General features: G+C 48.4%; 1 protein-coding gene and 1 long non-coding RNA gene across 2 annotated transcripts in view; both read left to right on the plus strand.

Annotated features, from left to right (window-relative positions):
- Positions 1-13,247, plus strand: part of TNN (tenascin N) — a 51,078-nt gene extending 37,831 nt beyond the window's left edge. Inside the window, exons 12-17 of the mRNA XM_067710936.1 lie at positions 723-855; positions 1,310-1,461; positions 6,567-6,663; positions 7,562-7,729; positions 9,753-9,916; positions 12,229-13,247. Coding sequence (XP_067567037.1) covers positions 723-855; positions 1,310-1,461; positions 6,567-6,663; positions 7,562-7,729; positions 9,753-9,916; positions 12,229-12,369 — 855 coding nt within the window. The 3' untranslated portion in view covers positions 12,370-13,247. The remainder of the gene's footprint in view (positions 1-722; positions 856-1,309; positions 1,462-6,566; positions 6,664-7,561; positions 7,730-9,752; positions 9,917-12,228) is intronic.
- A 4,112-nt stretch (positions 13,248-17,359) lies between these two features.
- Positions 17,360-21,681, plus strand: part of LOC137219726 (uncharacterized) — a 295,061-nt gene continuing 290,739 nt past the window's right edge. Inside the window, exon 1 of the long non-coding RNA XR_010941222.1 lies at positions 17,360-17,506. This is a non-coding gene — a long non-coding RNA (uncharacterized lncRNA). The remainder of the gene's footprint in view (positions 17,507-21,681) is intronic.

A 21,681-nucleotide genomic window follows, 5' to 3' on the forward strand; every position in this document is an offset into this window, starting at 1 on the left:
ATCCTTGTATCTAAAGTGCTTGGAACTTAGCACTTGGTTGGTGTTTGATAAATATTTATTGAATGAATTGATTAACCCTTATTTCAAGAATTATACCTCCCGTCTGGAATCTGAAGGCCAGCACATTTTCGTAACTTGTCCAAGTGGGAAGTTATTATTCTCTCTCCTTCACAAGGAAAAAAGAAGGGAGGAAGGAGAAAAGGAAGGGCCCCTTGATTTATTCATTATCTCAGTTAATGCTTATGACAGTCCTGCCAGGAAAGTTCACCCTATGTTTATAGAGCAAGTAAGACAGTTTCAGAAGAAAGGTTATTGAAAAACCAACTATCTCCCTGCCTCACAGATAACCATAGCCTGCTTCACCTTCCCTATTAACTTCTCAGCCTGGTGTTGCCAGCCTGTTGCTTCCAGTGGTGGCTGAGGTTGATGCCCCAGCATGTATTTGGGGGGCAGAGGTCGCCAGAACACCTAGTGGGTGCTCTCCCAGCGGCAGTGCCAGGGGCTGGTTTCCAGCTAGAGCTCCCAGAAGTGCTGAATCTCCTTGGCACAGCCCTTCAGAGAAGCAGCTAGAACCTACTTGGATTCTGGGTTGCCAATGAGCCCTCAAAGAGACAAAACTCTACCCTCCCAGGTAGCTTCTGTCATTAGCACCAGGGAATGCTCTTGACATCTAGGGTGCTGGGGGTGATAAATGAATGTCTACTGTCTCCTTTGTTTGGTAGGAGGTGCAGCTTGGAAGAGGGGACCAGAGGTTTGAGTTGCAAGGCCTTGAGCAGGGTGTCACCCTCCCTGTCCCCTTGGTTGCCTTTAAGGGTGATCGCCGGAGCAGGAGCGTATCCACCACCCTTTCCACAGGTAACGTGAGCTCGTGCACTCTGCATAAGAATGCAGTGGAGGACAAGCATTGGAGAGGCCAGAAGAGGTGTCCAAGGAAGAGCAAGTGGCTACAGGATTCTGGATTTCTCTAGACAGGGGGAAATGGAAGTAAGGTCATGAGTTCAAAAGAAATCCATCCCATGGTAGAGAGATGAAGGAGGGGAGTGAAATAGTGTTATTTGGTGAGAGGGGAGTTGGGTCGGAGGAGGAGGAAGTGATGTGAACTTGACCTTATTTCTAATACATTTGGAGGGTTTCATGAGAGCAGAATGAGTGAGAAAAAAAAGATGTGAGTGAAGAGTTGGAAGAAGCAAAGTAGTAGGAGGTTCCAAAATAATTTCTAAACATAATAATGTTAAAATAGGGGACAAGCCCCACTCCCCTCCTCCCTCACCCTTCTCCTAACGACGCTGTCCCTCTGCTTGGCTCCCAGTTGGTGCCCGTTTTCCACACCCTTCGGACTGCAGTCAAGTTCAGCAGAATAGCAACGTCGCCAGTGGTCTCTACACCGTCTACCTGCACGGGGATGCCAGTCGGCCCCTGCAGGTATACTGTGACATGGACACGGACGGAGGCGGCTGGATCGTGAGTCACACGGAGCCCTGGGCAGTGTCTTGTTTCTCAGGCCAGGAAGCTCTATTTCTTCTTCATACACGGGAGGGAGGAGCTCTGGTGTCTTGCTGCTGTTTTTAAAGAGATCCCACCCCACTGGAAGAATAGAGCCCGAAGTACTTCCCTCCTGGGATAGAGCAGGCTTTGTAAACTAAGGCTGATGATTGGGAAGTCTTGTGGGTTTATCACTGTCTACTAATGCCCTTTACACATGTGTTAACCTACATTTTACTCTGTGCAAAGCACTCTCATAAACATGACCCTCACACATGAGCTATAGAGTAAGTGAGAGAGATTATTGTTCATATTTTATAGGTAAATTGAAGCCCAAGAGGAGAAGTGCCTTGGCTAAGTCACATGAGTTAATAACAAAGTTGGGACCAGATTTTAGGACTCCAGCCTCCTGGGTCATTGGTCTTCCCAATGGGTCATCTCAGGCCATCCAAGATGGAAACACATGGTCTCTTTGTGGGCTCAGTCCTCTGAATTGGAGCCTTTGTCCAAGTTCTGTATCCTGGCTCCACAGTACAGAAGCAAGGCCTTTGAAACTTTGATACGAAAGGCTAAAACCTGAGAGAAGGAAACTTGGCAATGTTCTGACCGTCCCTCTTCCGTGTGGACGTTTTACTCTCTGTGGGCCGGTAAACCACATGGTACTTTCTTTGACTGCACCTGCATGATCCAATTATATGATGAGCTGCTTTTGAGAGTTTCAATCTGATCTTTCCATCTCCCCCACCCCCTTCTTCCTGTACCCGAACAGAGAGAGGCCCTCACTGCTCCAAACCAGCCTGCAGTCCTACCCACTGTGCTTCCACCACTCACTGTGGGGAGGAGAAAGCACGAGCTCAGAGAGCTCCAACTATGTTCATTTACACATTCGCTCAGGGCCCTGCAAGACCAAAGACACTTGAACAGCCACCGATAAAATGATAGCATCTAATAAGCAGCAAAGAAGAAAACTTATTATCCACACAGCTGCATCTGATGGCTGAAAGGCAGTAATGGGATTGGATGGGGGAAATTCCTGATTGATTTATAAAAAATAATGGAACAGAATGTAACATGGGAGGCCTTCCAGCTGACCAGACTCACAGGGCTGTACCTGCTGCTTCTCATCAGCACCATTGTAGCTCTAAGCATTCTGTCCCTTCAGGCTTGAAGCCGGTTCCCTGCGTTTGTGCCCATAGATGTCCATTGGCAGGATGTTTGTTCTGTCCAATGTGACCTTTCTGAAAGCCAGCCTCACACAGGGCAGGAGATGTGTGTCTAGGGCAACCTTTCGAAAGAGACCTGCTAGTCTGTCTGCCTGGGAGTACCCAGGATTTTTCCACAAATATTTATTGAGTGCCTACTATGTGTCAAGTACTGTTTTACATACTCAAGAACCAACAGTGAACCCAACAGACAGAAGTCCCTGACCTCAAGGATCTTGCCTTCTGCATCTTGCCCATGCAAGTGACCTTTACTGGAACACAGATGTCAGTTCCAGAAATAACAGAATCACTCTGGGTTCTAAACAATGCCAGTCCCCCACCCCCTCCCAAGTCTTGTTTTCTCACCCAGACTCCTGAAGATAATACATGAACTGAAATTCTATAGGGTTCTCCTCAAAGCTACCACACTCCAGAAAATATACGGAGTCCTGAAAACTTCTCTACCAAATCTTTTACTGACGGTTTCCATGTTTTGGGGGGTTCAGGAGTCTGCTGTCATTGAAAGATGATCATCTTATGAATACATTGCTCTTCTAAATTGAGCTTCTCAAATCCCTTTAAGGGGATTCTTCTCCATCCCAGGCAGCAGAAACCCAATTTGATTAACAGGCCAGGACTCTGCCGTGAGTTAACTGAGGCTATGGGTGGGAGGCTGGAATGAAGACCCTCAGGGAACACTTAAGTGTCTCAAATATTTCCGTCTTTGTTTTCCATCTTGTAAGTCCTAAGGACTACACGAGAGGCTCTTTCCACAGGCATTTAAATGAGATTTTCATTTTTTCCTCTTGGTTTAGGCATTCAGGACTGTGAGTAAGTTCTAGGGTGCAGTGAAGCTCTGTTGTGTAGAACCAGGCAGAAAGGGATTTTTTTCTCCTTTGAGACTTACTTGCTAAGGGGCTTTTGTTACCCCAGGTAGTTCATTATAAGGTATTTTCACCTCATAGAAGGGAATAGACTAGATTCTGATTGAGTCAGTTAAGGCTGACTGATCAAGATGTCCAAATGATCCCCGTGGGTCCGTTCATTTGGAATCTGATATCATAAAATGCAAGCTAACATTTATTGAGATCTAACAATCACTTATTATATCTGTATGTATGTGCCAGACTCTGGCCTCTATACTTTATGATTTATCATGATTGGTGACCTTGCTGAAGCCTTGATTTAAGAGAATGGCAAATGGGCTATTAACATCTTGATCTAATAGTTTAGAGAAGCGAGGCTTGCCAAGGTTAACTAACTTGCCCAAGGACACCGCTAGTAAGTATAGAGCTGGGTGTAAACAGTGATGCCAAGAGCAGCAGAACCATTTTTTGGAGTTTCCCTAGCCAAGCTGAAGCATTAGTAACACAAACAAAGAAAAAAACAAATTAAAAAATGCTTGGGCACTGTGTTCACTGATTAGAGATAGAGACCAAATGCCAGGAGGACAGGATCAAATTTGAGCCTGACCTTACAGTATAACTAATTATATCAGCGGGAACGGAATTTGATGCAAGGTGTGTGGAACCAAACATTGATGCCCACCTCTGCCCTAGGATGCCACTGTCGGTGATACAGGAGTCGTCCCAGGTGCTAGGAAATTAACAGCCTCAGAATCTTACGACATGCTTTTTGAACAACAGGGTCAGTAGAGCTGGTTTTTTCAGACTTTCTCATGGAAATATGAGGAAGCAGTGTTTTATCTTTGCATCAGCCACTGAATAGTTAGTTGTGTAACTCTGGCTGTTTGCTTTTCTGAACTTTCACATCTGTAAAATGGCATTGTATATTCTTGCCCTGGAGTCAGCCCTTAACAAATGCTCAACAAGTGATTGTTACACAAGTGAATAAATGAAAAAAGAAACGAAGGAAGCCAGTAAAGGAAGGGGACGTCTCTAAAAGACGGACACGTGAAAAGATGGGAAAGGGAACAGCAGTGTTAGTGCAGTGGTTCATTGTTCGCCATGATGATCCCTAAGTCCTGCTCAGAGGCTCTGTATCCTTTTCACGTGTCCTGTCTCACGAGTCCTCCCAGCACCTCTGAGGTAGACACTTCCTTCCCGCTTCTAACCTGTTGGACAACAAGCTGACTGAGGCTCAGGAATAGAAATGATGGACTCGCCAACCCCCTGCCAGGACTCCCACCCATTGCTGTCTTCGTTCAGTGCCTCCTGGGCCAGCAGACAGGGAGCTGGCGGTGAGCTCCCACTCGGAGCTCTCGGCATTGTTGTGGGCAAGCTGCTCTCTCCTCTTCCCCATCTCTTCCCAGAGAAAAGTGTCAAGAATGCTCAAGTATCAGGAGGTTTACCTCATCAGATTCAAGATAAAGTGCTCGACTTCAAGGCACGTGGTGTGAAGCATGGTGGAAAGGCGGGGGGATTGGATTTTGTGTTGGGCGTCTGCTTTTGAATGAACACGAAGGAAAGGAGGCGGAGAGGAAGATGCCACTCCAGCCTTGGGGAGTTCCAGACTCATTTGTGAAGTCAGCTAGGATGGTGTCTAGCGTGGCCCTCAAGGCCAGGAGGAATTAGCATACGTAGGTGTGTTTAGCTTTTAGGTACTTTTTAGGTTTACTTCATAGAAAAGAATCCAAGGTACTCTGACTGGAACTGCCTCCCTTCCTCAGACAGAGGAAGTTTTGAAAAGAAAGCAGCCTGTACTCTCATGAAACAGTCCCACCTCCGTTTCCACGTTGTCCCTTCTCACTCACTTTTCAGCCCCGTCCGGTTTGCCTTCTGCTCTTGTCGCTCACTAGCACAGCCTTTGCTCAAGTCACTGGCGATTCCGTGTCACCAGATTCTGTGGACAGTTTGGACCTCATGCTCCCTGACTTCTCACCAGCACTTGATACTCTTGGGCGCACCTTTCTCCAGTGGCCTTTCTGATTCCGCATTTTCCCAGTTGTCCTTCACGTCGCTAGTTGCTCCCCTTTCGCCTTAATGAACTTCTCCTGCTGTGTGTGGCTCTTATATCTCGGGGACTGCAAGGCTTCCTTCTAGGCCACTTTCTCTTTTCAGTTCCTGTTTTCTTCCCAGGTGGTCTCATCCTTCCAGTGGCTTCATCTTCCTCTCTACCTCCTGGTGGCTTTCCATGTTAGTTAGGATAGAATGGGCTATGCTGCAGTAGCAAACCAACCCCAAATTTCAATGATTTAACCCATAAAAGGTTTTTGCTCGCATGTGCAAAGTCACTTCTCAGTGGTGACTCAGGAATTCAGGCTGATCGCAGCTTGTGGCCCCGCCCTGTCATCATGTGGCCTTCACCGTGGCACTGTGGCCCAGGGCAATGGAAGAGAGAGTGTGGAGACCCCCAGCCCATAAGCTATGCTCCTGTTTACAGTCCTGTGGTTGGAACAAGTCATATGGTTCCAGCTTAGCTGCAAGAAAGGCTGAAAAAGAAAGTCTCCCTGTGTTCAGGGGGTGAGGAGAGTGAAAGGGGACTTGCTGAGCACCCAGCACTGTCTCAGATACACAGGTACACCTTCTAAGTCCAGCCTGGCTCTCTCCTGAGAACTCTAGCCCTTACATTCAGTGGTTCCTGTGGCATCTTTGTTCACCAGGATACCTCAGAAGTCACTCACACTTACCAGGTCCCCAGATGAGCTCTGCGGCACTCGCGGAAACTGTCCTCTCTCACAGCCCCTTTCCCAGCGATCGGCTGAGTGAATTGCCCTCAGCGCTGCAAGCCCAAACCATGAGAGGCAGTCTTGACATCCTCCTTTCTCTCAGCTCCACTTCCAGTCCATCGCCACGTCTGTCAGTTTTCCCTTCCGTCCCCTCTGCCCATCCTCAGGGCAGCCCCACTCCACTGTGCTGCCCTCTGTCACTCAGCCACGTCTGTTCAGGTATGTCAGAGGGAAACATCCATCTCCCTCTTCAGGTCTTCCAGAGGCGGAACACTGGGCAGCTGGATTTCTTCAAGCGCTGGCGGACCTACGTGGAAGGCTTTGGGGACCCCATGAGGGAGTTCTGGCTTGGTATGACCTTTGAGCATGCATAAAGGCTGAGGTGCAAATGGGAGACTTCCCTCTGAAAAGCTGGTCAGGCAGCTTGTGGAAGCTCACCACGTTCAGGAAGAGCTCTGAGCGACAGGGACTCTCTGAGGAACCTGCCGACCAGGGCGTTGGTGTGGCCGTGTCACTGGGAAGGTTCTCATGTGCTCTGGGCGTGTGAGAGGGTGGGACTGTCACAGGTGGGTGGGCTTCATGCTGCATCTAAGGCCCGCACAACCTGCCTGCAGCCTGAACTTTTCAGAAACCACAAGAGGAGAAAAATAGTTGATTGATCGGGACTCTGGGCTCTCACTGGGAGGTCATACGAGTCCCTGACATTCTGCTAGTAATGCCAGTCGTTATGGCATTGTTTTTTCCCTTTTACGTCTGCTCTATTCTGGAGCAGACGTTCATAGAGAATGAAATAGCCAAAAGCATCAATTGGGAAATGAAGAGTTAAAAAATCATAATCTGGATACTCAGCGTCTGATAGAGAAGATGATGTTTGTGGTTTGCTTGGTACAAAAGTCCCTTCGGTGACCTTAGAGTCAGTAGGTGATCTCCTCTCCCGCTTGAGACCAAGGATGATAAATAGAACAGCTTCTGCTTGAGAGAGAAGGAGTCAGTGGGGGCAGATTCATCCCACAATTAACCCCTCCGCTCCGTCCCAGAGGATGTGGTTTCCACACTCAGAAGCATGACTGTGCCAAAGACATAATGGGATGAGACAATAAGCCCCCCAGAAGAGATGGTGTAGGGAAGGCCCCCATTAGCAGAGGAGGTGAAGGCTAAGGCAGCTTTGCGGGGTGAAAGTCTCCGATGCCACTGGTGGGTGCTCACACACCGGTTGATTGGTTACCGGAATTCCATTCCTGATTCTTAGGACTCGACAAGCTACACAACCTCACCACAGGCACGCCCACCCGCTATGAGGTGAGAGTGGACTTGCAGACTGCCAACGAATCTGCCTATGCCATATATGACTCCTTCCGAGTAGCCTCCAGCAAGGAGCGGTACAGGCTGACAGTTGGGAAATACAGAGGCACAGCAGGTAAGACAAAACGTGTCCTTCCCGCTGGGGTCTCCTGCTCTGTGTGTCTGAGGGTTGGTCGGCCACCTGCCATGGGTCCCGGGGGGATAGACTATTGTTCTGTGAAGGTGAATTGTCCTCACTGACAAGTGAGGCCCCACTCCCTGCAGGGGATTAAACAGAATTATTGAAGCAGTCTTTGACTGTCATAAAATTGGAACTTCTGTACATTACACACTGATCCCCCCCCAGTAAAATCCCTCCTCTTATACTCCCCCAATTCGGGCTGTTGTACATTAGCTGATGAACCCACATTCTGAGAGATTTCGTGGTGTCTGCCCACCACTCATTCGGCTTCAGCAGTGTGACTGCCATTCTTGCATAGCAGTGTGTGTGTGTGTGTGTATTATTTAAATATATACATATATATATATATATATTTTTTTTTCTGAATGAATGAATGAGGTTGCAGGACAAAAGTTCTCAATCTTTAGCTGGCATCAGAAGGGCTTGCTGTCATCTGAAGGGCTTGTTAAAGCACAGACTGCAGGGTATGACCGTGGAGTTTCTGGTTTTGTGTGTCTGGGGTGGACCTGGGACCGTGCATTTCTAACAAGTTCCAGGTGCTGCAGCTGCTGCCCGTTCAGGGTCCACTTTGAGAACCATTGCTGTAGATGGTCAGAGACAGCCCGTCCTTGTTAGGCATAATCAAAGCCTGCTGTTGAAATAAGGAAGCTTCCTGTGGAACGGTGTCTCAGAAGGAACTCTGGGCTTGGAATCTCAGGTCGGAGATTTGAGTCCTGGCTCTGCTGCTTGTGGACTGTGGGACTGTGACAAATTCCTAGAGTCTAACCTCTGTGAGTTTGTTTTCTTATGGGATTAAGAGCTGCCTGACCCACCCCTCAGGCTTGTTGTGGGCATCAAATGAGAATGTATATGTGAAGGTGATGGGTAACTCAGAGATCAGATTAAATGGAAGTATTGTTATTGTAGGAGCAGAACTTGATTAAGCTTGGGATTGATATGAGCCCTTATTGCATTTTATGAGCTGAATTAAAAAGTAAACTTATAAAAGGATGACAAATGTGATGGGGAAATAGTAGAATACAAGTAAAATAATTAAGGCAGATTTCTAGATAGGATTAACGAAGCACTTAATTGTACCTATGTGCCCAGAAGGGCTCTAGAAGTTCAGGTGTGTGTGTGGGAGGATTAATAAGGAGAATCTTCCTCAGGAGTGGGGTTGAGCTGGGCTTTGAGGAATGGTGAGGCTTTGGAATGATGAAGGGCAGAGAGAAACAGGCGAGCAGAGGCATGGAAGATGGATGCGTCCACTTCACACTTGGAGGGCGCCTGTGCAGATAGTGGGCTGTGAGATTGTGCAAAGGGTACAGCCAAGTTACAGGCCTGAAAAGCCAGGAGGAGGAATTCACTCCGTGTGGGAGGAAGTAGGCCTGAGATGATGAAAATGGACGCTTAAGCTTCGGAAGAGCTAGGAAAGCTGTTGTGTTAACACAGGCCTGGAGAGAGATGAGAACAGCCCAGGGTGGCAGCCGTGGGTGCAGGGGTGTATAGGAGTGATCTGCAGAAGGAAGGGCTTGATAATGGGGTACACAGGATTGTCAGATGTGGCTCGGGGGGACCCAGTCTGGGTGACTGGGAGGATGCTCAAGCAGAGACAGGAGCACAGAAAGGGAGTTAGTTGTGTGAGGGTGGTCGGTACTATGGGGAGCGTCGAGGAGTTTGGTTTTGGGTGTTTGGATATTTTACTGTGAAGCCTCTAAGTGAAAATGCTTTTAAAGCTATTGGAGAAACAGGCCTGAAGTTTGGGTGACAAGCCCGGAAAGAGAATCTATTCATCCGTATCGTGTTCTCATCTTGGCGATTTTGAGAAAAAAGTGGCTCCTTGTGGCCTAACTGACTGGATCCCTAGCGTTTTCATGCTTGGAGGTTTTCCTGCCCCCAGTCCTCTTTCAGGCCAGAGTTTGATCACGCCCTCAGGGGTGAACTTGGGCTCTCCCCTCTCATGTCTTCTCTCCTGCAGGGGACGCTCTTACTTACCACAATGGATGGAAGTTTACAACCTTTGACAGAGACAATGATATCGCCCTCAGCAACTGTGCCCTGACGCATCATGGCGGCTGGTGGTACAAGAACTGCCACTTGGCCAACCCTAATGGCAGATACGGGGAGACCAAGCATAGTGAGGTAGGTGACAGCTGAACATCTTTTTTGTCCCAGGCTTTTCCCATATTGTGTTCCTAGAGTGACACCCTCCAGACTGGTTTGTCTGACCCTCTCCTTCTGATGCCCAGCAGTCAGGGCAGTAAGACTTCTTCTCCAGGTTCCATGGCCTTGAGGTCAAGGCCCTCCCTGCCCATCTGCTGCAACCCCTCCCCACTCTACATTCCCACCAATGCTGCACCCTTACTCAGTGCAGGGAGGTACTCAGGCTGCCCACCGCTTAATAGAGATGATATGAGTCCCACACCGTCTCACTTTACGAGTTCACACATGGACACTGTCTTGGTCAGCTCAAGCTGCTGTAAAAAAATAATATAGCCGGCATGGCTTAGACAGCAGGCATTTATTTCTCATGGCTCTGGAGGCTGGGAAGTCCAAGATCCAGTTCCCAGCAGATTCAGTTCCTGATGAGAGCTCTTTCTGGCTTGTGGATGGCCACCTTTTCACAGCATCCTCACATAGTGTGGAGAGAGAGAGAGAGAGCTCTGGCCTGTCCTTCTCTTCTTGTAAGGGCACTGATCCCACCATGGTTGACCTACCCTCATGACGTCATCTAACCCTAATTACCTCCCAAAGGCGCCATCTCCGAATACCGTCATGTTGTGGGGTCGGGGCTTCAACATATGCAATTTGGCAGGGGAAGGGCACAAACATTTTATCCGTAACAGACACTTCAGAATTCTTTCTAGTTGTTCATCCAGTTAAACCAGAGCTATTTTTCTCAGTCCTTTGATCACGGGGAAAACAAAGTTTTCTGTCTTATGTCAGACCCACCCTTGGATCCATTTCATCCAGAGCCACCCAAAGTCTGCCCAGAGCGTTGTGCTAAACTGGTTTCTCCAGTTCAGGAGTGTGCACACAGGGCCAGGAGTTGGCGAGGGCTCCTCCCCCGCTCCCTTGCTCTGCAACTTTCCAATCAGTGATTTCTTGAATCCTCTTGCCCCCTGAACATCGTCGTGATTCCTCGCCAGCTTCCAGGCATCTCCTGCCTGCTCCCTCACAGCTTCTTAAAAATTGCATCTTTGTTCCTACCCATCATGAATCCATCCCCTCCATGAACTCTCCCCTTCCTGGGTTTCTCATTTCCCATCCTAGATCTTGATCCTAGCCTTCAGGAAGCCACCTCTCCCCAGAACTCATACATAGTGTACCAATATGACTGTAAATATTAGTATATCTGAAGTCCAGGTACATTTTGATTCCTTTGGTCCTAACCAGGCAGCAGGGACTCCCAATCCTTATGTGATTTTTCAAAGGGAAGAAGAAATTTGTCCCCAGGGGAGCCATGGAGGGTGTGCCCATGAATCATGGTGGCAGCATGTGGGCTGACTCAGGGAAGCCTGTGACCAGAGATCAAATATTTGAAATGAGCAGCCAGCATGCCCTAAACCATCCCCATATTTGCTAATAAAAGACATTCATCTGGTTAATGTGCTTTTCACAGTCTGCAAGGCATTTAGCTTCTTGTTTATTATTTACCTCACAAATTAAAATACATAAAATTGGTCACTTGGGTTCTTTATTGGCCAGGTTGCAAGGTTATTAAGTGAATTAAATATTATTGTGCTCACCCATCAAAAGTCGTAAAATGAGATTTAGTTTTCAGCAGACTATTTATTACCCCAGAGCTAATATCTAAACAGTCTAAATTGAAAATGATTTTCCACAATTGGCCAATTAATATGTTTACTGTTGCCTTTAATTTTTTGTAAAGGAAAAGTGAGGCAAAGATAATTCGATCATTGCTGGCCAGGTTGACCCCGCGTTACCTTTGCTGTTGCTCTGGCCTCACTCGCCTCCTGGGCTCACACCCCCCATCCTCCAACCACAGGGGACTTCCAAATTGTCAGCCTGTCTAACCTCAGCTGCCCAGCAGAGGGAGCACGCTTCTAGATTCCTGTCTCACTGCCTTTAAATACCCTAGTCTCTCCTCTAAGCAGAGAGGGAGTAGTTTCCCTGGCAAAGAAACATTCTTTGGTACCATAATCCACCCCACCCTCTCCCAGGTGCCTCTTTTTGATGCTGGCTTATTTATTTATTTATTTATTTTTTGCGGTACGCGGGCTTCTCACTGTTGTGGCCCTCTCCCGTTGCGGAGCACACGCTCCGGACGCGCAGGCTCAGCGGTCATGGCTCGCGGGGATCCACCCGGACCGGGGCGCGAACCCACGTCCCTTGCATCGGCAGGTGGACTCCCAACCACTGCGCCACCAGGGAAGCCCTATTTATTTGTTTTATTTATTTATTTATTTTATTTACTTATTTATTTAATGTAGGGGGTGAACTGGGAGCCATGGAAAGGACATGAATTCTCCATTCCTTTTGTGGAGTTGAAGATCCGCCCTCATGGCTACAGCGGGGAGCATGTCCTGGGCAGAAAGAAGCAAACACTGGGAGAAAATTCGAGAACATTCTGACGGCCCATTCATGCACTTATTGCACAAGAGGAGACCAGCCCGGGGTTGGGGCCTGTGTAAGCATGGGGTGGGGTGGGTACTAATGACTGGCTAATGGAAGTCTGAGGGGTGCTCATAGCCCTTGGCTTCTGAGATGGCTCGATAACCTGCAGGACAAAGCATGTCACCAAGCTTCCAACCATACAGCTCACTTGCTTGTCACCTGCATTTTGCCCATCTGTATTGTGGGCCTGAAAATCAACACAAAAATAGCTGCACAATGTGTATGGGCGAGACAGCACTGGAACTGCAAGGTTGTCTGCTCTATCTTCAGTAACAAACATACGGGATTAGGGCAAAAAAAAAAGGGGTGGGGGATAAAGAACCACCTAGTACTTCTTCAATTGGAAATCTCTGGAAATTGGTATATATATATTCAGGGCTCTGCTAATACAAATCTTCTGTCTAAAAAGAAACACCAAAGGGGGGTTTGACGACAAGGGGCTGAGGTAGCGTGAAACTTACCTTCCATTACCACTGGAAAATTGGTAAAATCTTTTTTGAGGAAAAAGACATAAATCTTCCCCTTTTAAAAATAATTGCTGATGTTATGAGGAAGAATAAAGGGAACCAAAAGGGACCAAGAGGGACTTGAATTTTGCTGTGTTCTGACCAGTATCCTGCGTGCTGGAAACCCCAGCTTCCATGTCACTGTTACTTTTAAGTGCCCCCTTTCCAGCCACCTGCATTATCACTCTTGTAGATCTGCGTATGTTGTGAATAAATTCTCACTTATTTCAATTTTAAATAATTTGACTCTCTTGGTAATTGGTTCCTCCCAAAGACCCTTTTCTGTGACCCCCTTTCGTACTGTCAAGTCCTCAGCCTCCCTCCTCTCTCCCTCCTGCCCCTGCCCTCCCCCTACCCCACCCCTCCCTGTCGGACCCCTGGGTTTCCTGAAAGTGCTCAGCACCAAAGGCTTATTGTTTGAGTGGACACTTGGCAAGGTCAGATCCTTCTGGCTTATTTTCCTATCACTTTGGAAGGTTTTTCTGTGGCAAAGTCAGTGACCATTGAAGAAACTTAATTTCCTATTCGAGAAAAAAAAAATAAACCACTTGATTAAAAAACATTTGCCTTGTGTTGTTTTCTCCACATAAGTACACTTGAATTCTAAATTTAACCTAAGTGCAAGCAAAGGTACCATCTGTGCATTATAATGGAGTTTGGTTGGCCATGGCCTCTGACTGGTGTGATGGCCAATAATGGTATTTGGAACCAGGAAGTGGGTGAGTGGGGAGGAAGACAAGTGCCCTAAAAGCTGCGGTCCTCCTCGAGGGTGCTGGAGTCGTTTATTGCCTCGGGTTCTCCAGATTTTAACCTCTGTCCGAATGCCAAGCCATACTTCCGAAACAGTGTTTGTCAACCTTTAAAATTTTCAGCATCCCCGCAGCTCCCTATACACACGCACTGAGCAATGCCCTGGTAACTTCTCAGTCTGATAAAGTGTGGTCTGGATGAAGTACAGTGTCAGCGTTGGGGCTAGTGGTTTAAAAACGTGCTTGCACCTCTCTCATCTATTCAAGGAGAATTTAAGTGTCTGCCTGCTTATCAGGCAGTGTTCTGGGCACTGGGGAGCCAGCGGTGAGCTCACAGAGGTAAGTAAGCCAGACATGGTCCTTGCGCTACTGGATTATGTGTGCTGTCATTCATCCACTCATTAACTCATTCATTCAACAAATACTGATGAAGCCCTATTCTGTGCTGGGTTCTACTCTGTGCCCTGCTGCTATAGAAGTGAACCAAACACAAGATTCCTGCCCTTGTTCTTAGATTCTACTTGTGGAGACTGACAATAAAAAACAGATACACGTACAATTCCCAGAAGGGATGAGTGCCATGGAAGAAAATTATAGTAGGATTAAGAGACGGAGGGGAAGATTGGTGGCAGAAGTGGGGGACTCCACGGGCCTCTCTGAGGAGTAGATATTGGCAGAGACTGGCCAGATGTCTTTAGTTTGATCCAGCTTCCTCAGGGCTGGAGGCTGAGCTAATTTCCTTGTCCGTTTCAAAGCTCCCTTTGCACAGCTTCTCAGTTCCGAGGCCTCTGGTCTCCTGTTTGCACACGAAGTTCTCACCTTGGTGGCTCCGTAGCCCTGTGCTCATCCCAGTGGGTGCAGCCTTTTTAGAAAAGAAAAGCCTCCTTTGCAAAGTGGATCAAACCCTGGAATGATTCAGAGCAGGGGTGGGGTCGGGTGCATCGTGGGTGGTGCTTCCCAAATTTAACTGCATTTGTCACATGTGCCTGGTGGGGCAGGATTGCTGGGCCGCAGCCCTTCTGACTCAGCAGCTCTGGACCAGGGCTGCTGTTGGATGGGTGACCGCTCTCTGAGTAGCTCTGGCGGCGCAGGGGGCACCCTCTGATGGCCTGTTTGCTCAGGAGGCGTCTGTGATGGTGGCAGCAGCACAGCCCCATCTGTGTTCACCAACCCTGGTGATTTCCCACCGCTGGCCAAGAAGAGGGCTTGTGGGAAACTGGAGCTGTTTCTTGCATTCTTTTGCCTGTAGGGTCCTTGCTGCCCTGAAGGGACAGGACAGAGAAAACCTCAGTTGACCCTTCAAGGATTCCACTGGGGCAAAGAAGAAAGTGCGGGAGGTGGGAAGTTCATTTTCAAAGGATGTTTGTCTGACTGAGGAGAACCTTCCAGACCTAAATCTCTGTGCCTAACCTCATTTTAACATGACCAGCTCTGGCAACTCCTGCTCTGGTAGCTGAGTATAGGCCCCAGAATAGATTTCTGGATAGACCTGCTTTTTCAAGGGTCAGACACATTTCTTAGAGCCAGGTTATGAGCCATCAGGGTTTTGAAGCTTAAGGGACAACTCCTACCGGTCAGGACAAACCAAAGAAAACAAAAGCTGTCATAGAAGGGACAGATGGCCCAGCCAGGCACTAGGGTAAAAGCGAGGACACAAGTGTCACAAGCAGTGGATAAAGTCTCCGAGCCATGGCCTGTTGCATGCAAGATACTAGCAAAGCCTCGATGAGCAGAACACAGCCCCTGCTCGCAGTGTGGTGGGGATGGCCACGGGGACAGACCACGACGGCGGGCACTGCGACGGGGAGAATGCTGTGAACAGAGCGGGGTGCCCTAGAAAGCATTGTGGGCGTGGCGTCAGCATTGCGTCCAGAAGGAGGACTCTGAGTTGCCAGGGGAGAAACGAGAGGCCTGGGGGAGGCAGGGCACCTTGGGAGGAGGACACTTGATGGCAAGGATGAAAAAGGGTGGCGTGTGGTGTGTTTGAGGGAGGAAGACGGTTTCTAGGTGGGGTGAGGAGGGGCTGGTGGGGAGCCTTGCTGGAGAGATGGGCAGGGACTGGTCTCGGCCATGTAAGCACTGTGGTCTCAGGTTGCACTGTTTAGCACAATCAGCTGGAGCTGTTACCAGCCTGATCCTACTTCACCTCCAGAGACATTGCTTCAGTGGGTCTCAGCTGAGTCCTGTGCCTCTGAGTTTTTTTTGTTTTTTTTTTTGCGGTACGCGGGCCTCTCACTGCCGCGGCCTCTCCCGTTGCTGAGCACAGGCTCCGGACGCGCAGGCTCAGCCATGGCTCACGGGCCCAGCCGCTCCGCGGCATGTGGGACCTTCCCGGACCGGGGCACGAACCCGTGTCCCCTGCATCGGCAGGCGGACTCTCGACCACTGCACCACCAGGGAAGCCCTGCCTCTGAGTTTTTTAAGGCTCCAGGGGCTTCTAACATGCAACTGGGGCTGAGAACCATGGCTGAGATGAAAAAGGGGGGCAGTGGAGAACACTCAGGGGTGTTTAAACCTTGGAGTGACACTTGTAGTGAGGCTTGTATTTTGGAAACATCAGTCTGGTGACAGCATAGAGAATAGGGGGAGGCGTGGAGGGCTGTTTTAGGGAAAGAGTGGAGATTCACAGACAAGTTAAGGGTTATTGCAATAGGCAATAGGTACTGACTTCCTTGGCCTGTGGCAGAAATTGTGGGAAAGGGAAGAAGAGCATAGATTAAATAATATTTCAGAGGAAGGATTAACAGGATTTGAGGGGGGTGGGTGGTAAAGGGAGGGGAGGGATCCTTTCGTGCAGAGTTTAGGGCTGGTTGTTCTTGACAGTAGCTTCCTCTGGGAAGAGGGTCCCAACTTTTATGTTTGTCACATGATGTCAAGAGTTCTACTTTTGGGAGTTCCCTGGTGGTCCCATGTTTAGGCCTCTGCACTTTCACTGCTGAGGGCTTGGGTTCAATCCCTGGTCGATCCCGCCCACACAAGCCCTGCGGCCAAAAAAAAAAAAAAAAGAATTCTACCTTTTTTTTTTTTTTGCTGTACGCGGGCCTCTCACTGTTGTGGCCTCTCCCGTTGCGGAGCACAGGCTCTGGACGTGCAGGCTCAGCGGCCATGGTTCACAGGCCCAGCCACTCCACGACATGTGGGATCTTCCTGGACCGGGGCACGAACCCGTGTCCCCTGCATTGGCAGGTGGACTCTCAACCACTGCACCACCAGGGAAGCCCAGGAATTCTACTTTTTAACTTGGAATTCTCAGGATTCAAGGATCCTTAAAGCTAGGAAATGCTGAAGGGAGAAAGAAAAAACAATGACCCAAGGAACTGTGATCAAAGGGATGACATGAAAGAAAAGGACCAGGTATGGTGTGTGAAGAGAGACAGGCCGTGGACAGAGTGCAGTGTCAATGCGGGTACAGCATGGCAGTGGAAAAACAATTATAAATAATGAAATGCTCTCGGCGAAACGTAGTCATTTACTGGAAGAAGTCTTCCGCTAAAAGAATTTCCAAGTCGTTCCCTTAAGCCTTTCCCCAGGGCGGTGGAGAGGATCGGGGAAAGTGTTTTCTGTCAATGAAAAGCGCGGATCAATCAATAACGTTCGAGGGCAGCCTCCCCGCGCAGCGGGGCGCGCTGTACGCGGCCGGGCCAGCAGATGGCAGTGTGGTCCTACCGGGAGCCTCTAGCCTCAGCGCCACTTTCCTCTCCTCCAGAAAGGGAAGTTCTGGGGGTCTTCACGTTCCTTCCTTCCTGGGTAGAATGACCTGGAGAGTCAGCCTCTGGGGTACGACTCAGCGTCCAGCCAGTGCTTGGTGGTTGCGCAGGCAGTGCTGCTGCACAAAACAGGTAACTGGGAAACACTTGGAAGAGACTGCCTCGTGAGACGGGTACTCTGTCCCCCGACCTGGCCCACTGGGCTGGTGGTCCGGCAAGGGGATGGGGGGCACCCCTGGAAGGGGTTTTAGGCAGTTCCTAAAGTGCAAGTGAATCCACTTCCAAAGTCCTTCTGTTGGTTGGATGTTGCTACGGGGGAAATGGGTTGAGTTCCGCCGCCAATGGTATATAAAGAAGTTAGGTTCTCAGGCTGGCCCAGAAAAGCCTGTTCATTCTATAATGCAGATAAATTACAGTGCACTTATAATGACAGAAATAGAAAACAAAGGTATTGTAGTATTGCAATGTAAGTAAAAGAGCGGTGGAGTGAAACCAGTTCTTTATTTTGGCAGGTGAAGAAAATTAGGTTTGATTAGAGAAGGATAGGAAGCAGATAAAGCTGTCTCTGTGTTCTGGGCTGGTCTCAGCCTATCAATACCCAATGTTTTGGTTGGACTGGCCCTTGAGTTCTTATTATAATTGTAAGATACCCTTCAGCAATAGCCGTCAGGAACCTTTGAAACATAAAGGTTTATTACTTGCAAGACCTGGAAATTACACGGCACACAGGAGGCCACATTGTGAGGTTGTGTGTGGGAGGGAGAGAGAGAGAAAATGAGCTTGAGAGAGAGCACGCCTAGGGTTCTCCTTTGGTTGGAGTCTGCAGTGGGGGCCTAGGATTTCGAGGGCTCGCTCTTCACTGGTGAATTTAAAACATAGGAGTGGGAATTTCAAGTGCAGGAAAAGAAGAAAAAAAATCAAGAGGCCCAAATGGTTGGTTATTGAAATCAACCGGAATCTCTAGAACAAAGGAGCCGCAGTGTGGGAGGTGGCCTGGGTCCTTGTCCAGCTGTGTGGCTGGCAGTGTGTTTATCCTGCATAGTGGTCTTTGAAGTGGGTGCCTCTTTGAAATGGATGCCTCTGCAATCAAAGCTTAAATCAGGCCCTTGGATTACAAAAAAGAAAAAACAGAACTGTCAGGGCTCATGCTACACGGTGGAACATCTGAAGGAGACAGTTGGGTGTCTGAAGGCTTGTGGGCAGAGCCCGTTACGGGATTCTATAAGTTTCTGACCCAAAGGAGGTGCTTCTGCAAGTTAACAGTCTCTGAGGAGGCCAGACCAGCAGAATGGCCTGGATCATGATGCCCTGTGTGCACAAGGGGCACTAGGACAGGAGTCTGAAGACTTTGGTCTTCAGGTTTCCAGGTTTGCGTGAGTTGCTTACCTTTCTGTGCCTCACTTTCTTCCTTTATAAAATGGGGATGATGTTAGTCCCTGATTGACTCACTGCGTCAGTTGCTGCAAGAGTCAAATGAGGTATTGAAAGTGCCATAACTATGAGGTTGAAGCACTCTGGAATGGTAAGACAGAGGCCTTGCACCTTTAGTCTCCATAACTTCACTCAGAGCTTTTCCTTGATAGAGGTGTATCCCTAGCTACCTCTAAGGTATATTTGCTATGAATAACCACCAATAGGATTATTATGGCTCACAGAAGAAAGAGAAAGCGCAGAGTGAGAAAGAAAGGTTTGTAAAGGTAAAGGAAAACCTCTACATTTCGAAAGGGGTTTCCTTGGGGATGAGATGAATTGAGGTGTTAGCAGTAAAAGATGAACAGATGAAGCATGGGGGTACACAGACCCTCCACGGCAGCATTTCCCAGACGGTGTTCCTTGGAACCCTTGCTCCTCCAGAGGTGCTAAAAGCAGAGTTTACGTGGTCAAATAAGCTTGGGAAAGCTGAGTTCAGTGGAGTTACACCATTTCCTTATCCCAGTACCCATTAGAACCTTTAGTGTGATACCTGCGTTGCACATTCCAAGGAGGAGTGGGAAAGTCATGGTATGCGGTGCTTTACAAACTTATTTGACGATAGAATGCTTTTGGTTTCTGAATATCTAGGTAATACCAATATTTGTCAAGGTATGGTTCAGAGACCACTGTCATTTACCTAGAGTTCTTGTTAGAAGAGCAGCTTGTCTGGTCTCGTCCAAGATGTAATAAATCCAGCAGAAGGGCAGAGAGGGACTGGGTCTCTGCACTTGTAAGAAACACCCAGTGATTCTCTTTCTTTTTTCCCCCTAATCAATGCATTTATTTAGCATATAGTATGCACCAGGCTCCACGCTAGGAACTGGAGATACAGTGCTGAATAAGACAGTTAGAATTCTGGCCTCATAATGGCTAATTCTAATGCGGGTGAGAATGGGCTAGAGTGCTGGGAACACAGGAACATGGTTGCCATACAGTTTGATCTTGTTGTGATGGGAAAACTTGTGTACTTAGGGAAGCGTTCCTAGGCAGCGATGTAAAATCTGGAATACTTCACCAGAAATATGTTTTAACAGCAACTAAGACTTAGGGTTATGAAAATCCCTTATCTAGCAAATGAGCGTGGCATCGTTGACCCTGACAGGTTTGTGACTATCACGTAAAACCCAGTGAGTCTTCAGCACATTGAGTTTGAGGACCTGTGCCGTAGCTGGATTGATGTTCTAAGGCAAACACTGTTTTAAGGTGAAAAAGATGTTGACTCAGACTCTCCTGATCTGGCCACCAGGAGGCACTGTCACCCTAGGGTGGCTTGAGGTGAGGCGGGATAGCTCCTTAAGAAGTTCACCTGTCACATACTGTAAATTGGGAGCCCTTAATTCAAAGAGTATTAATAATACTGTGGACAGTGCAGTGTGTGGTGAAATTAAGGAACGTATTACATCAGTGGGAATAGAAGATGTACATTATTTTCAGTCCCTATCTCATTTGGCCTGTCTGTACCATCTGACTCTACAGACTCTGGCTTTCTTCTTGAAAGTTTCTTCTCCTTTGACTTCGAGGACACAACTCTCTCATGATCTTCCTTCTGTCCTTAATAATAATGAGCATTTACTGAGCACTTATAGTAAGCCAGGCCCTGTGCTGAATGCTTGTATGCATTATCTCATTTAATCCTCTCATCCCTGTGAGATAGGTGCTGTCATTAATTCTACACAGAGATTAAGTCCTGGGCCTAAATTACACAACAGTGGGAGTTGGAGTTAGCCTCAGAGTCTGGACAGCTCCAGTCCTAGCTTCCCACACTTACAGTGGTCCTCACCAGGCTGCACTTTCAGGTTGTATGCAGATGAAAACGGTGCCCTCCTTTCCCAGTTGCCTCCTCTGCAGCTCTCTTCTGGGGGACAGCTTCTGAGTGACGCCCCCCGTCTCCCCACAGCCTGCCCTGACTCCAGCTTTGAAACTTCCCTCTTTGTAAGCAGTGACCATACCGTACTATAATGGTCTCTTTGCTTGTCTGTTCCCACGGCCAGGCTGTGAGCCCCTCCAGATGACTTTATATTGCTGCCACCTGATGTGCTTGGCACATACTAGAATAAAAAATGTTAAAGGGGGGACTTTCCTGGTGGCACAGTGGTTAAGAATCCGCCTGCCAATGCAGGGGACATGGGTTCGATCCCTGGTCCGGGAAGATCCCACATGCAGCAGAGCAACTAAGCCCGTGTGCCACAACTACTGAGCCTGTGCTCTAGAGCCCACGAGCCACAACAGCTGAGCCCACGAGCCCAACTACTGAGCCCATGAGCCACAACTACTGAAGCCCGTGTGCCTAGAGCCCGTGCTCTGCAACAAGAGAATCCACCGCAGTGAGAAGCCACGCACCACAACGAAGAGAAGCCCCCACTCTCTGCAACTAGAGAAAGCCCACGCGCAGCAGTGAAGACCCAACGCAGCCAAAAATAAATAAATAAATTTATTAAAAAAATGTTAATGGAATAAATAGCCTCAAGAGGGAGTTAGATAGATACCTGCATGCATGGCTGTTCCTGAATGAAGTATCACAGGTATTTGAAAACGTCCCTTTGAACCTATGGCAGAGACTGCAAGCTGTGTTAAAGGGACTCTTCAATCTTGTAATCCTGTGACTTTGAATCTGGGAATAATACTAAGGGCAAAGGGCAAGAGGTCAGTGCAGAGGGTTCTGGTGAGTTGAGAATGCTCATAGCATTGTCCAAATTTACATTCACACCCCCAGGGTCAGGGCTGAGCCTGGGCAGGTGGAGCTGATGGCACTGAGCTCTGGCATCCGCTCAGGTGTGCAGCAGCTGCCTCTCCCCCAGGTGCTGTCTGGGCAACGTTCCTTCCTCCAGGGTGGA

This window comes from Pseudorca crassidens, chromosome 2 (assembly GCF_039906515.1).
Source record: "Pseudorca crassidens isolate mPseCra1 chromosome 2, mPseCra1.hap1, whole genome shotgun sequence".
Taxonomy (NCBI): Eukaryota; Metazoa; Chordata; class Mammalia; order Artiodactyla; family Delphinidae; genus Pseudorca; species Pseudorca crassidens.